We start from the raw sequence: 16886 nt of genomic DNA on the forward strand, positions 1-16886 counted from the left end.
CACATTTACAGAAGACAAGCAAACACATGCACCTTTACCAAAGACCAGCAAACAGTTGCACCTTTGCTAAAGTCAAGAAAACATGTGCACCTTTACTGAAGACAAGCAAACACTTGCACCTTTACTAAAGACAAGCAAACACGTGCACAACAAGAGGTAGGTAGTGGTGTTCCCTTACAGGGAAACGTCCACACATTAATTGACCAATATGTGAAAATGGTGTAGTGTAAGCGTGGAGTATATGTAGCATACACAAAAAAAATGTAAGTATGGGTGCTAGATTCGCCCTAAAAACACCTACTACCCAACAGTGTTAACCGCACACAAAATGTGTATCAATACAAGAAAAGAAAAAAGGACTTTGACAGCACACCACTTGTTACTCCCTAGTCATAAACATATATATCACATCCATGGGTATGAGTAACCCCATTTAGCTCAAATATAGAGAGATTTTCAACACCATTAATCCAAAGTATAAGAATCCAGAAAATATAGTAATCTTGCTCTTTGATAGTCTTTATTCCAAAAATCACTTTTCTTCATTAAAAGCTACCAGCACACGACTTGCCAACACGTGTTTCGTCTTATCAAGAAGACTTTTTCAAGGCTGTGTGAGTTTTGTGCATACCTTATACTTTAAGGTGCTAGCAAGGTCAGGAGGCTCACATAAACATACAATGAGAAATTGGGGGTGGTGGAGGCGCATAAGGAAGACGGCACAGCACTCGAAAAACTCCAGGACGGGGAAAGGAGGTGACAACTAGACTGAAGAACGGTCACAAATTCAGGGGATTTTGGGGGACATACCTGCAGGCGTGTAATATAAACGGTGTAATAAATGATGTTCAGGGTTTGCTGCTGTCATAAAGTAAAAGGTGCCTCGCACTGGGCCGTGGCGGTGTGTAATGAAGCTGAATAGAGAGATTCCGCAGCAACTGCAGTTGTTCCCCATGGTCCCCTGAATTTGTGACCCTTCTTCAGTCTAGTTGTCACCTCCTTTTCCCGTCCTGGAGTTTTTCGAGTGGCTGTGCCATCTTCCTTATGCGGCTCCACCACCCCCGATTTCTCATTGTATGTTCGTGTTTTTTCAATTGGCCCCCATATATCTCTGGGTCTAGTTGCTTAGGGTAATTCATCGACGTTCATGTAAAGCTGTTCATTACAGAAAGTTACATCTTTTGGCCATTGCTTCTGCATATGGAGCCTATCTCATCCCCAGCGCATCACCACCTGCTTCTTAGCCATGAGGATCAGATGTCAACAAACTTCCTTACATTTGGTTGTATGTCTTTCACCAATCCCAACAAGCACATTTGGAGCGACATCCCCAAATGACTGATGTCATCGTAGACAGGCAGTCCATGATCTCATCAAGTAATTTCGGATCCCAGAGCTGCTCCACGCCAGATGTAAGAAGTCTGTCATGAGATATCATGTCATGGGTCATGGGTATCTGACACATCCCTCGGTCTACCGAAGCCCATGTCTCAGAAGACTGGCAGGTGTGTCATTTAGTTGGTGCAGCAGTTTCCAATGGTTGATACCCAATCTACAGTTACATGTTAATTCATGCTCCTGTTTTACATTGGAGATGGGTAAACATTGTTTACCACGAAGTTTTTACAACGCGGTACCTTTAGCACGCATCCCTTACAACGCAAGTCGTTACCACGACTTGCGCTGGAGGGCGCTAAAGGATTAAAAATAGTAAATTTACTATCCCAACACCTTCCCAAGGGTCCACGGGGACTGGTGTTAGAATAGTCAATATTGGTGTGACCCACTTGTGGGACACCCCCGCGCCGCACGGCCACCAGCTGCTGCGTGTGCCCCCTGCCTGCCCTGTGCCTCGCTGCTGCCTCGTCTGCCAGTTGCCGGCTGCCTCCGCTGCGGGGATAGTTTTGCCTGGTTTTGTCAATCATTTGTGCCTGTTTTGTTTAACTTGGTCTCACTTCATTTTTCCCTTGTTTTGTCGTGTAGTTGTGCCTGTTTAGCTTAAATTCTTTTTGCCCGTGTTTTTGCTCTCCTTCCTTGTTGTCCGCCTACCTCGCCGCCCTCCGCCCTCCCTTCCCGCCACCGCCGCTTGTCCCCGCCCCTTTTTTCTCTTCTGTAACCCTCCCCGCTCCCGCCTCCCAGCTGCTCCGCCCACCCGCGCACTTGGCCTTAAATGGCGACCGTGCGACGCAGGTGAGTGTGACCCACTTGTGGGACACCCCCGCGCTGCACGGCCACCAGCTGCTGCGTGTGCCCCCTGCCTGCCCTGTGCCTCGCTGCTGCCTCGTCTGCCGGTTGCCGGCTGCCTCCGCTGCGGGGATAGTTTTGCCTGGTTTTGTCAATCATTTGTGCCTGTTTTGTTTAACTTGGTCTCACTTCATTTTTCCCTTGTTTTGTCGTGTAGTTGTGCCTGTTTAGCTTAAATTCTTTTTGCCCGTGTTTTTGCTCTCCTTCCTTGTTGTCCGCCTACCTCGCCGCCCTCCGCCCTCCCTTCCCGCCACCGCCGCTTGTCCCCGCCCCTTTTTTCTCTTCTGTAACCCTCCCCGCTCCCGCCTCCCAGCTGCTCCGCCCACCCGCGCACTTCGCCTTAAATGGCGACCGTGCGAACGCGCAGCGGTCACGCGCAGCGGGCGCGCCGATTGTGCGCCGAAGGCGCGCCAAAGGTAAGCCCGTCTGCGCCCGTCCGCGACCGGATCGCGACCAGCGCCAGGACCCCTGGACCGCGAGGATCCCGACCGACCCGCAGGACGTACTCAGCCGCCACCCTCAGCGCACTCAACACCGGCCGACGCCCATAGTGCCACCAAGCCACACCACGACGCACCCACGGACCCTTCAGCTGCCACGCCTGCAAGTTCTCCTGCAGCCGGACCTGCCTCGCAACAGCACCCGCCAAGTCGAACACCAGCAGCACCCACCTCAAGTGCATCCTGCTCAACACCTGCTCCGTCCACAGACACGCCATCGAACTCTGGAACCTCCTAGACGCCACAGCCCCTGACGTTGCCTTCCTCACGGAGACCTGGATGAACGCCTCTTCAGCTCCCGACATCGCCATCGCTATCCCAGAGGGCTACAAGATCGTCCGGAGGGACCGAAACGCCAACCAGATGGGAGGAGGCATCGCCATCGTCCACAAGAACACCATCCATCTCACGACCAGCACCGACAACACCCTGACCAGCGCCGAACACCTGCATTTCCAGATCCACACCAACCCGAACACCACCCTCAGAGGCACCCTGATCTACCGACCTCCGGGACCACGCACACAATTCAGCGAGGACATCGCCGACTTCGTCAGCCCGCACGCCCTCCCCTCCGCTGACTACATCCTCCTGGTAGACCTCAACTTCCATCTTGAGAACAACAACGACCGCAACACCAGCACCCTGCTCGACAACCTCGCCAACCTGGGACTCAAACAACTGGTGTCCACCCCCACCCACCTCGCCGGACACACACTCGACGCAGTCTTCTCATCCAGCACAGACATCGACTTCAGCCACGCCACTGAGCTTCAATGGACGGACCACAGCTGCGTCCACTTCACCTTCAAGAGAACGACGACCCACCACCACCAGCAACAGGCCGCCCGCAGAAGCTGGAACAAGATCACAGCACACCAGCTCGCCACCTCCCTGAGCCAGCACCCTCCTGCCAGCTCAACGAACCCCAGCCAGGCCGCGGACAACCTCACGAAGTGGATCAGCAACTGCGCGGACGAACTCGCCCCACTGAGGACCCCGCCTAGCAGACCCGGCAGCAAGAAGGCCCCATGGTTCACCGATGAACTCAAGAGCTCCAAGAAGAACTGCCGAGCCCTCGAGAAAGTCTGGAGAAGGGAACCGACACCGGACAACAGGACCTCCTTCAAACTTGCCACCCGGAAACACCACCAGCTGATCCGCGCCGCCAAGAAAACAGCATTCAAGGACCGGCTGGACAACAACGCACACAACTGCAAGGAACTCTTCAACATCGTGAAAGAGCTTTCCAACCCCAGCGCAGGAAACAACGACATCACCCCATCGCAAGACCTCTGCAACTCCCTCGCTTCATACTTCCACAACAAGATCACGGACATACACAACAGCTTCAACAACCAACCAACGCACACCATGACCGAACAACCACCCCCCACCACCACCCTCCACGCCTGGACCCCGATCAGCACCGAAGACACCATCCGCACGATGAACTCCATCCACTCCGGATCACCGACCGACCCCTGCCCTCACCACGTCTTCAACAAGGCCGACGCTGTCATCGCACCCCACCTGCGAGACATCATCAACACATCCTTTGACACCGCCACCTTCCCTGAGAGCTGGAAACACGCCGAACTCAGCGCTCTCTTAAAGAAACCAACAGCGGACCCCACGACCTCAAGAATTATCGCCCCATCTCGCTCCTCCCGTTCCCAGCCAAAGTCATCGAGAAGACCGTCAACAAGCAACTGGCCGCCTTCCTCGAGACGAACGGATCCCTCGACCCCTCACAGTCCGGCTTCCGAGCCAACCACAGCACCGAGACCGCCCTCATCGCCGCCACCGATGACATCCGAGCCCTGATGGACAATGGAGAAACAGCGGCCCTCATACTCCTAGACCTCTCCGCGGCATTCGACACGGTCTGCCACCGCACCCTAGTCCGGCGCCTCAGCAACATCGGAATCCAGGACAAGGCGCTGGAATGGATCATCTCCTTCCTCGACGGAAGAACACAGAGAGTCCGCCTACCACCGTACAAGTCAGAGGCCTCCGAAGTCATCTGCGGCGTCCCCCAAGGATCATCTCTGAGCCCCACCCTCTTCAACGTCTACATGAGCCCCCTCGCGGCCATCGTACGCAAACACAACCTCAGCATAATCTCCTACGCCGACGACACCCAGCTGATCCTCTCCCTGACCAACGACCCCGCCGCCGCCAGAGCCAACCTGCACGAAGGGATGAAAGAGGTAGCCGAGTGGATGACGACCAGCCGCCTGAAACTGAACTCGGACAAGACGGAGGTCCTCATCCTGGGCTCCTCACCCTCCGCCTGGGACGACTCCTGGTGGCCTCCCGCCCTGGGCACCGCACCCAAACCGACGGACCACGCACGCAACCTGGGCTTCATCCTGGACTCCTCCCTCTCCATGACCAGACAAGTCAACGCCATCTCCTCATCATGCTTCAACATCCTACGCATGCTACGGAAGATCTTCTGGTGGATCCCCACCGAGACCAGGAAGACCGTCACCCAGGCCCTCGTCACCAGCCGACTGGACTACGGCAACGCCCTCTACGCCGGTACCACCGCCAAGCTCCAGAAGAGACTCCAGCGGATCCAGAACGCCTCAGCCAGACTCATCCTCGACATCCCACGAACCAGCCACATCTCCGGACCTCTGAGAGACCTTCACTGGCTCCCCGTCAACAAAAGAATCACCTTCCGCCTCCTCACCCACGCACACAAAGCCCTACACGACCAAGGCCCAAGCTACCTCAACAGCCGAGTCAACTTCTACGCTCCGAAACGCCACCTCCGATCAGCCAACCACGCCCTCGCCGCCGTCCCCCGCATCCGAAGAGCGACAACAGGAGGAAGGTCCTTCTCCTACCTGGCCGCCAAGACCTGGAACTCCCTCCCTCCCGACCTGCGCCTGACCCAAGACCACCTCTCCTTCAGGAAGAAGCTGAAGACCTGGCTGTTCGAGCAGTAGCGGCACCCCCCCCCCCCCCCCCCCAGCGCCTTGAGACCCTACGGGTATGTAGCGCGCTCTATAAATGCCATTGATTGATTGATTGATTGATTGAATAGTAAATTATACTATTCGAAATCCGCGCCCCCAACGCAAGTCGTGGTAACGACTTGCGTTGTAAGTGATGCGTGGTAAAGGGATGCGTTGTGACGGTACGCGTTGTACCGTCATACAACCGTGATGTACTGGTAGCCAACATCATGGGCACATTATTTGTGCAGGTCAACTGAAAAGCACCGATATTTGGAATAACACCATAACAGTGCTGTTAAACTAATACTGATTTCAAATAAAACAACTGTAATCAAGGTCTGTAACTTCAGGAATAGCTTTGACAAGACTCTTATGAGCACATGAACTGTATGAATAAAACTAAATTGATCTGACTAATATTAACTATTATTTTAGAAGTTTAGATAGTGTAGTTGAATGAATATCCATTTATTAATAAAATTAATAACATATATCTATATATATTTATCATATCGTATGATATACATTATTGCAGCTCTTTGAGGTGCTTACCAGAGCAGAGACCACCCGGGTGACGTTGATAGGGTCTCCTCGTCCTGGGTAGGGCATGCCGGCCTGGTCTAGCAGGTACAAGCATGCGTCAAGCACCCCTTTATTGAACTGAGGAGAAAGAGTGGGCTGTTAATATCTGCAAAGATCTCCAGCACCTTGTTCGAGACCCTGAATCCCTCAGTAACTTACCTGCCCAAAATTCCATGAGCGCTCGCCAATCTGCTGCTCAGTCCCGTAGTATAGACGTCCAGTCTCACACAGAACATACTCTCGCTTCCATGACTCGTCGCTCATAAAGACGGTATCCACTGCGGAGAAAAAAAGAGTGAGGATAAGAGGCGAGCTTATGCATCTGCATAGCCCTTGTCAGTGATCACCGGTTCACGAGTCTTTATCATAGCAGCATGTTATAGCTTCAATTAAGCATGGAATGTCACTGTAGAATTCCCCTACATTTTAGGTTCTATGGTTATCCTTCTGCATGTATTCTGGACCGGCAGTTGCTCACATCTGCTGGCCTGTGAGCACCATCACAAGATTAATGCCAGAATATATCATCCTTAAATCAGGAATACTACAGCATGTTCACTACAATTTTGCGATGATTTTGTCCAGGGCAGCAAAAGGCTTAGACATAACCCTGGTGATGACTTTTGAATCCTAAAACTGATCCTGTGAATGCAAATGTCAATGATGCCATTCCAGGAGATAAAGAGCAGCTCCATTCTTACATGGGGTCAATTAAATGCTATCGTAAAGTTATAGCAGATTTTGCTGCTAGAACTAAAAATGTACCTTTACTGCTTAAGAAGGGAATGTTCTTTCCGTGGACGGATGTACAACCAGAAGCGTTTACAAAATAAATGCAGTAGTTGGAAATGCTGGCATTCTGTTGTCCTTTAATGTCAGATGGAAAACGATGGTGACTGGAGATGCGAGTGCGATTGGTCTGAGTGCTAAACTCTCCCAGATTCATGGCACTGAAGACAAGCCAGTGGCTTTTGCCTCTCTGTCAAAGTGAAGTTCTGAAAGGAATTATTCTGCGATCGAGAATGAGGCGTCATCTGCTTCGAGGGGTCATGAGTATTTTAGAATGTACATATAGGGTTTTGATATGATTTTGGGAACAGATCACAGGCCTTTTCTAAAAGTTTTAGAACTGGAAGAAGGATTTCAGGGTAAAAGTGGTAAAGAAAGGAGACAACGATTAGGTACAAGGGATTTTAATGATGAAGGTTATGAGAAAGAGGGAATAACAAAAGGTTACCGTAAATACTTACTCAGGTTTGGGCACTGATGAAGATGCTGGACTCAAGGGTCCAGCGATGACGCAGACGGTTGTGAGATAATAGGTGGCGTTGAAAGTTGTGTACATGGGTGTGCATGTGAGGAAAAGAGGTAACGATGACGATGAAGTACTTACATTGACACCATGGGTTGTAGAGGATGTAGACAGCGTGTTTGGGGTCCCTGGCCATGACGTAGCTGCCGCCACGTGACTGAGTTTTCACCAGCATCTGCCACCTGCCGATAGGAGCCTGGGCTGAAGTATTCACCCACAGGGTGACCTGGTTCCCGGTCGCCTCACACACCTGTGACCCCCACTGGCCATTGTCGAACTCGGAAACTTGCGGCACCAAGACCATCGTGCCCTTGGACACCTGAGGGGAATTTCCTGCAAGGAGAGAAAACAGTAGTTATTGGAGGGACTCGCCCAGGATCACCCACACAGTCAGAGCTCGAGTCAGAGAGGCATGGGAAGGTGAAGGCACTCGCCTGGTCTTACCAACATTCAGGGGCAGAGCTCAGGCTAGACTGGGGAAGGGTGCCTAAAAAGACTTGCCTACGATCACACGGTGAGGCAGAGCTCGGGTTAAAGTGAGGCCCGAGAGATGAAAAGACACGCCATGGCCACGCAGTCAGAGGCAGAGCTCGGGCTAGACCAGGGCAAGGGGAGGTGAAAGGACACGCCTCAGATCACACACTTACCCTGTAGTACATCCATGTAGTACATGTCTAGCACTTATTGCAGTACTATACCTCAAATTATACTCTGTTTTCTCTTATAACTGCACACTTGTCACTTTCCTCTTGTGCACTTTTGACTACCTCATGTATTTTTGGTTGCTCACAGTTTTTACTCAAGTATTTTGTTTGCTCACGATTGTCACTATTACCTTTACTACCTCATGTATTTTTGGTTGCTCACAGTTTTTACTACCTCATGTATTTTGTTTGCTCACAATTGTCACTATTACCTTATGTAAGTAACGTATGTTTTTGCAATCTGTTCTTTTGTAATGTTTCTCATTATGTTTCATTTCTGTTCCTAATGTGAAGCGCTCTTACGCCTTCGGGTAAAGTCCGCGCTATATAAAAATGCATAAATAAAAAATCCAAGTCCAATTCAAAGAGCGGATACCAAATCCGCGAGAGAGTTAGGGGTATAAAGAATAAATAAATAAAGGAAGGATCTAGCATCCTTCAAAATAATATGGCAGAGAAGGATACACTCTCTTTTAGTGAGAGTCATATTCAGTCTCTCATAGCCTCTTCACCGTTTGGTTCTATTTCTTTAAGTACCAATGCTAAGCAACAGAACGAGTCCGAAAAGCTAACTAGACTGTGTAAAAAACACGTGAGAACTGAACTCCACGGGTATTTTTTACTGAAACATCTACAGGGTGGAACTATCCCCTGGGGTCTCCAGGTTAAGAACATCCCGGTCATCTTTGTGGAAGACGCTGAATACAAAAAGGGATTCAGCTACATAAATACTAAATGCAGCCGCGACTTGATGGTCCACACTATCGAGACGGCCCAAAGGTTGTGTAAAAAAGAATTGGAGGAAATTGAGGAGTTGACAAAAGCTATAGCTGACAACCCGGCAGACACTGACGCAAAGACTCTCCTTGACAAAATTCAAAAAGATATACAAACTTTCAAAGATATCACTATAAACAACAAACATTTGAAATACGAAAAAGATATTAAAACTTTCAAAATTGATCAAGTCTATCCTTTTCTTAAAGAGGATTTCTATACCCAGTCCGAGTCACGCAGAGCGTTGTACGATTTTCAAGGTAGATCTAAAAATCGCTTTTCCACCTTCTCTGAGACTTCGTCATCAGATTCATCAGACCCCGACTCAAGAGGAAACAATTCACGAAAACAGGTCTCTTTTTTAGAGAGGGGCCAGCAAGGAAGAACCAAGCCCAAAGCCCCTTGGCAAATGCGAACACGCAAAAGGTTTTACCAATATTGAATAAACCCATTGTGGTAGTAAATCTATCCAATAGGATATTAACAAGAGAGGAAGAGTCCTTACTGAATTTAGGATTGAAGTTTGTTCCCTGCAAACAAACTGACTTCACCAGATTGAAAATAGAGACACTCGAGTTTTGCAGAAAAATTAGGCTAAAGGCCTTCTTTGTCAATCAAACCATCACCCAGAATTTGGAGGTTACTGGATTAAGAAATAAATCCACGTTTGTCCCACATCAAAACATCCCTAAGCAAATACTAGCATTCGAGCAAATTATGCTGTCTTCGATTTCCAAAATGGAGAAGAACAAGAAGTATGTCCCTACAAACATCAGTACGGGTGAATTACAAGCCTTACAAAGCCTGAAAGAAGATACCTCCCTGGTTATCAAGCAAGCGGACAAGGGTGGCGCGGTGGTCATCTGGTCCCGTGAGAAGTACATCTCCGAGGGACTCAAACAAGTCAACAATACCATATGGTATCGAGCCCTTCAGGAGGACCCTACTAAACAAATCCAAGGATTAATTTCTGAGGTCCTTACACAAGGAAAAGAGATTGGTTTTTTGGGGAGTAAAGAATTCGATTTTTTGAATAAAAAATGTCCACGCATACCGGTTCTATACTTGCTCCCCAAGATTCATAAGAACCTAGCTGAACCACCAGGGCGCCCGATTGTGTCGGGCTGTGATTCCTGCTTGGAGCCACTATCCAAGTACGTAGACTTCTTTTTGAAGCCGTTTTTGACGGAGGTTAAATCTTACCTTAGAGATACGATGGATTTTTTGACAAAGGTGGAAGGAACCAACTGTGATCCATCCAAACATATTATGACAACCATGGACGTCGTGTCCCTCTATACCCAAATCCCTCAGGAAGAAGCATTAGAGGTAGTAGAATTGTTCTTGGAGAAAAGGGAAAGACCACACAGAGTACCTACTGCATTTATTCTCAAACTTGCAGCAATAGCCTTACAGAAGAATTACTTCACATTTAATGAACAGTTTTATATGCAAATCAAGGGCACCGCCATGGGGTGTCCTTATGCTCCAGAAATGGCGGTACTGTACATGGCACAATATGAGACCATGTTTGTGGACAACAATAATCCATATAAGGACAACATCTTGCAGTGGTGGCGATATATAGATGACGTCTGGCTCCTGTGGCAGGGGAGCCAGACCGAACTCTTAGAGTTCCATGATTGGATCAATAATAGGCACATGGATATTAAATTTTCAATTGAAATGAGCACCACCAAAATGACGTTCTTAGATGTGGAGGTTTCTTGCGAGGATGGTAAGTTAAAAACATCATTGCACAAAAAACCAACTGACAAGAATACCATCCTCCACCATAAAAGCTACCACCCCAGAAGTCTGAAGGCTAATGTACCTTATGGACAGATGCTACGCATCCGGAGGAATTGCTCCGAGATAGGAGACTATGACCAACACGCACAGACGTTCTGTAACGAAATGATTCACAGAGGGTACCCTCGGAAGCTCTTGAAAAATTCCTACAAAAGGGCAAGATTTACCCCCAGGGAAACCCTGCTACAAATTAAGGAGAAAAAGGAATTGGACAGATTAGTGTGCGTTACAACGTTTGGGCCTGACACTCATAAATTGAGACAAGCAGTTTTAAAGAACTGGCACTTGTTGGAAGATCTTGAATGCCCCTTCCCGCGCCCCATTTTCGCATATAAAAAGAACAAGAGTCTGGGTCAGCAAATCGTGAGAGCAGACCTCTCTAAACCCAAACCCAAAAACGACCTTCGTGCGTTATGGGACATGAAACCGGTAGAGGGACACCACAGATGCGGTAATTGCATTTCATGTGGTAGTACAGTTGAAGGCACTGAATTTCAACACCAAGGAATGAAATGGAAGCACCTTGGTTTTTCAAACTGTAAAACTAAAAACGTAATTTACGCCCTGATTTGCCCTTGTTCCAAGATATATATTGGAAAAACGAATCAGCAGGTGAATCTCAGAATAGGTCAGCATAGATCAAGGATCAAGAAGAAAGTACTCACAGCTCCTGTGGTAGAACACTTTATTGAGATGTCCCACAATGAGAATGACTTCAAGTGGACAGTGTTATACACGATGAGCCACGTACAGCGCCCTGCAGACATTGATAAAATGTTACTCGAAAAGGAAGCTTACTTAATTTTGAAATTTAATTGCATAATGACTGGCTTGAATAATATGTCAGAGTTGTCAAGGATTTGAGACTTTGCGACATACCGCTGAGCTGTCACTTTAATGAATGAGTGTTCCCTTAAAAAACACAATGTGTTACCGAAGAGTAGCGATGTTGAAACACAATGTTCATGCACCACAATGACTGATGAATATCATAGGGCTGTTAATCAAATCTATGTCCTGTAATCTAAACCCCGCTACACATACAACACGTGACGTGCAGTAACGTTACAAACTGATAAATCATGTCCCATAGGAGTTGATGAAGTTTCAACAAATAATTATGTTGAAATTATGGCGAACGATACACTCCACATCCCAGAATGCACCAATTTGGAAATTATCCATTCTTAAATCGTGAAGAGATGGCCGCCGCGGTCACAAATGAACCGCTAGCGAGCGAGTAGCAGGGTATGATGCAGCAGGAACAGACCTTGGACTAAAAGGTATTTTAACTACGGACGCCCTCACGAGGCTTGTCAGATTTTAGAAGCCCACTTAGCAATTAGTAATTCCAAACATGTTTCGCTTACAGAATTCGGCGAACTCCGTCTTGGAGAGACACAAAGAATAAAACAAGTGGGAACCTGTTTTCCACAGCCCCGGCTGGGGCCGTAGGTGTGGGCTAGAGGCGAGCCCTTGTCGAGCAAAATTACAGGTACAAAATCTAGTGCTCGAGCCAAAAGCATGCCATTGTATAAATTCTTTGTGAAAAACGTTGCACTCACGGGTACATTGTTTACACAGGTACACGTGTCATTTATGAGGAAGAAATAGAGTAACCGCCAGCCATTTTCAAAACAGGTATGACTTAAACGCCAGTGTTGTATATGAGTTTGAAAAGACGATAGTGGTTCAATCCTAGGTGCCATAAGTAAGATATATGTTGCTCACCACAGGTTTAATCACAAGAAACGAAACTCCTCTGCCCCTCCTGATTTAGCAAGATCCGCAAGATTGAGGTATGGATCCTTGTTTTGAATAGATCTTTCAGCAATACATTATAAGGATGCATGGTGAACGTGGACAATTCTTCTTTTTTGTCCCTCACCAGATTGCTTGTTTATAAGAGTCACCAATGGAGACCTGAAACACGGATGTTGTTTATGAACAGAAACCAAAGCAGGTCATATTTAGAAGAATATATAGGTACATTCAAGTTTATCCACACGGTGCTAATGAGTTTTCAAAAAAGAGGCAAATAATATAGTAAAACGGTATTTTTTTACATTCCAACAGAATATTAACAAGAGCCCTGATGATAGTTTGGACACGCTTGGTCCTTACTTGAAACGCGTCGGCAAAACCAGCAAGAGCTGGCAAATTCAACAAGAGTTCAAAACGTAGTGTGGTTTAAAATAAGATTACCTCATGGTTGTTTTCTCTTGTCTTTTTCTCTTGTTTAAGAAGTAGCTCGCTTGATGTAAATAACTTTTTTAGTATTGGTTAAATACATTGTAAATTTGTAGGCACGGCAATGTGCGTCTTTTGTTGAATGTAACATTTGAAGTTTGAATATGTGTTTTATATAATCCGTTTGTATAATTTGAAAGTGTTTTGTGCTTAATGTAAAAAGTAGTTGTGTTGTATTGTGCACTCTTTTCTGCCATTCTGAAATCTTTTTCTAAATAATTCTTAAAAAATAGGTATAAATAAAAATACCATACCAGGTTTAATGAGATTGTCTATCTGGTATTCACTTATATAGCCATTGAGAAAGAGGGCACGCTTGTTTTTGTCACATAAATAAAAAATCCAGCATGAGACTGCAGTGAGGGGCAGGCAGGTGAAGAGATTGCCTGACGTCACATGGTCTGTGGCAGAACTGTTACAAGCTGGCCTACCCGCCCAGGGTTACAAAGAGAGTCAGCGTTATAAATGGGGTTATATACACCAAGGTACCGATATATGGAGGGATTTTCAAGTGATATTAGAGTCAAATATGTTGACGGTGGTGACAGTCATATAGCACACTATGCCACAGGTCTCTGGGCGCAGTAAAATCTGCACTGGACCAATTGACGAACGCAGATCAGTTTAATTCATGTAGTCAGGGGTATGGATGTTTTTCGAGATTTATTTTTATTTCTCTAATTTTTTATTGAAGATTATATTTATATGGAGCATTACATATACATGGGAAGAAGAAAAAACGCCCGGGGGGGGGGGGTGTTCAGTCTTCTTGGGCAGTCCTGCCAAGCGTCACGCATCAGGCGTGACGCTCACGCATTTCAGTGCGGTGTTCCGCATCACCGCACTGAAATGTATTGTCACGCATTTTGCCACCTCAGTCGCACCACCAGCAGCACCTCTGCACCGGGCTCTGCTGCTCCTGAGAGACGTGCTGCGTTGCTGGGCTGACTCTTTAATAGTTAAATCCGACCGGCATCTCATCTGCTCTCAGCTCCGGAGTACAGAGCGCTACAATGTATCAAATCTCTGCCCGACGGGCAGCCAATAGAATTATTAGCGGCGCCGCGCGGCGCCGTTTATTCATTGACACACACACTGCCAATTACAGGGGCGGGGTGGTCAGGGAAGGCTGCCCTCACAGCAGTCGATGCTGCTGTCAGTCACACAGTGGCATACCATGGGGGCTGTCCCGGGATATCTGGATGACGTGCCCTCACGCCAGGCTAAGGAAGAGGAAGTGGGCGCTAAGAAACGGCGGGGAGTTTGAGACTCTCATTCGACGACTCGAGTCCACGAGTCAGTCAGCATGGATTGAGAAGAAGACTGCTGCTGCAGTGTGCATCGATTCATGCAGCAGCAGTGCAGTCAGGGAACCGAGAAGAGTCTCTGAACTCTACAAGTAAGTGTATTATAAGTACGAGTCATGATCATCTAAAAATGTTTTTAAAAGCATCGATCTCATCTGCAGGGCTGCTCGGCCTGATGATATTTCCAGAGTCAGTGAGCCCGAGTCCCGTTTAGCTTATCTCTCTGCAGTCTCATGTGATTTATTACTACTAACTGTACATGATGAGTCATGATGATGACAACACAGGTGAGCTTAGTTGTGGGAAGCGAGGTAGGCAGAAACTGTCTGTTATGGAGAGTAGCGTTTACGATGACGATACAGAGCTGGAGCGTGATGTCATATGTAGGGGGAAGTGATGCAGTTTGCAGGAGTTTGGTGTGTTGTTTTGATGCTTTTCATTGTTGTGTCTCGTAGTGCTTGGAGTCGTCTCTTAGGTGTTGTAGATACTTTTGACAAGTTACGTTTTGCACTGCTGCCAGGGTTTCATTGTGCTTATTTTGTGTGACATTTCTATGTTCGTGGTGTGTCTAAGTGTCACGTTTGATTCGATGGGATCATCAGTAAGTTTTGGCTCTGAATTTAGATAGTAGGTTTGGCTGCATATTGAAAATGACTAAACTAGAAAGCACCGGATTTCTGTGGAGAACAGGACTAACTAGATGACGCACTTGAAAACCCTTTTTATGTCCTAACCCACTTTTATTCTTACGACCATAGGACATTTTTTACTACTGACAATAACGTTGCTATCTGCTTTTGTATTAATTCTGTCGGAAGCCTTACAGACAAGGAAAAGAGAAACCTGTACAAGTAAACATGGGATGTGCTTAGCTAATGGTCTCTCTGAAATCTAGGCTGGGTACTTTTTTGCAGATACCTGGGTTTTGAAGAGAGGTTATACCTACTGCATCTGAAAAAAGAATTTTACACGAGCATCGATCTGCAGGGCTGCTCTGTCTGATCATCCTTCCGGAGTCAGTGAGCCTGAGTCCTGGTTTAGTTTATCTCTCTGCAGTCTCACGTCATTTATTACTAACTAGTGCATGAGTCATGATCTAAAAAATAATTTCACCCAAATAGCATCGATCTGCAGGGCTGCTCTATCTGACCATCCTTCCGGAGTCAGTGAGCCTGAGCCCTGGTTTAGTTATCTCTCTGTAGCCAGTCTCACCTGATTATCACAGTTATATGCAGGCGCGGGCCGCAGGCTGCTCTGTCTGAGTCTCATCTAGGGCACTGACGGAGTACAGTAGTTGGGTATAATTATCTTCAAGTCGGGTCAGTGCGTGACTGTTAACATGGCTCTCTCTGCAATGTTCAATGTTCACAGTGTTTTTTTTTCATTTGTGCTGGACTGCCCGGCAACACACACACTGACGTCACACACACACAGACCTGTGTTGTTGATTTACAGTACAGTCAGGTTACAGGAGGGAGCACTAGGGTTAGTGTCCTTCCATTTCTGGTGCACTGCAGCAGTTTCAAGAAGTTCTTGGAGTTTCTTGTTGCGCAAATGGCTGAAATTTCTGATATTTATATCTTTCTTTCGTGTTCATTGCATGATTTTTGCTCGCGAGAAAGTGTCACTCATAGTCGTTGAAATGTCACTCATAATTTCACTGAAATTATAAAAATGTCACTCATGGCAATCTGAAACCTTGGCAGCTATGCTTGGGGTTAGTCCATTCGTTCGCATCTCCCCTCGTTGTTGGTCCGTTTGGTTTTCTCCGTCCCCCCTCATTTTCGATGATTGTCTCTGTTTCATCCCCATCCCCGCCCGTAGCAGAAAAAGAGAGAGAGAGTGGGAGAGTGAGAAGCGCAGGATCGTTTACAGGCCTTGTGGTGTTTCTACTACCGGATGGCACACTAGACTAGAACGAACAAGCCATACTAGGTAAGATCAAGGAAAGAGTAGAAGGATGGTCACCCAAATTCACCACATGGTGGGGAAGGCGGAGACGGTTTTTCGAGAATTATATGGGAGACATTGGGGTATTTGCCTAAGGTCACACCGAGAGTCAGAGGCAGAGCTAGTATTAGACTCATGCACAAACGGAAGCTGGGTAAACTGGAGGCACTGAAGCGCTGGCATCTGCAGGGACTCGCCCGAGTCCACGCAGTCTGGCAGAGCCCTGACTGAACTGACGCATATGAGGAGAATGTGATTCGTCTGGGGTCAGTCAGTCAGCTGGGATTAGCCAGCTGTCCGTGGCAGAGGTCACACGAGGTTGAGGCAGAGCTGGGGTTAGACTGACACACAGGTGAAGGGCTCGTCTGAGGTCACAAACAGTCATTTATTAGTACTACTACTACAGTCGGCGAACGTGCCTCAGTCTCACACAGAGTGTCAGCGTAAGAACGTCATCACGCTGCGGAACAGGAATG

The 16886-nt window shown here is 47.5% G+C and overlaps 1 protein-coding gene across 2 annotated transcripts in view; it reads right to left on the reverse strand.

Annotated features, from left to right (window-relative positions):
* Positions 1-16886, reverse strand: part of TGM1 (transglutaminase 1) — a 52527-nt gene that overhangs the window by 15886 nt on the left and 19755 nt on the right. For both annotated transcript variants that reach the window (XM_078644943.1, XM_078644944.1), the window contains 3 exons: positions 7692-7943; positions 6458-6576; positions 6269-6376 (listed from right to left, as the gene is read on the reverse strand). In XM_078644943.1, coding sequence (XP_078501069.1) covers positions 6269-6376; positions 6458-6576; positions 7692-7943 — 479 coding nt within the window. The remainder of the gene's footprint in view (positions 1-6268; positions 6377-6457; positions 6577-7691; positions 7944-16886) is intronic.

Source organism: Lissotriton helveticus, chromosome 5_1, assembly GCF_964261635.1.
Source record: "Lissotriton helveticus chromosome 5_1, aLisHel1.1, whole genome shotgun sequence".
Lineage (NCBI taxonomy): Eukaryota > Metazoa > Chordata > Amphibia > Caudata > Salamandridae > Lissotriton > Lissotriton helveticus.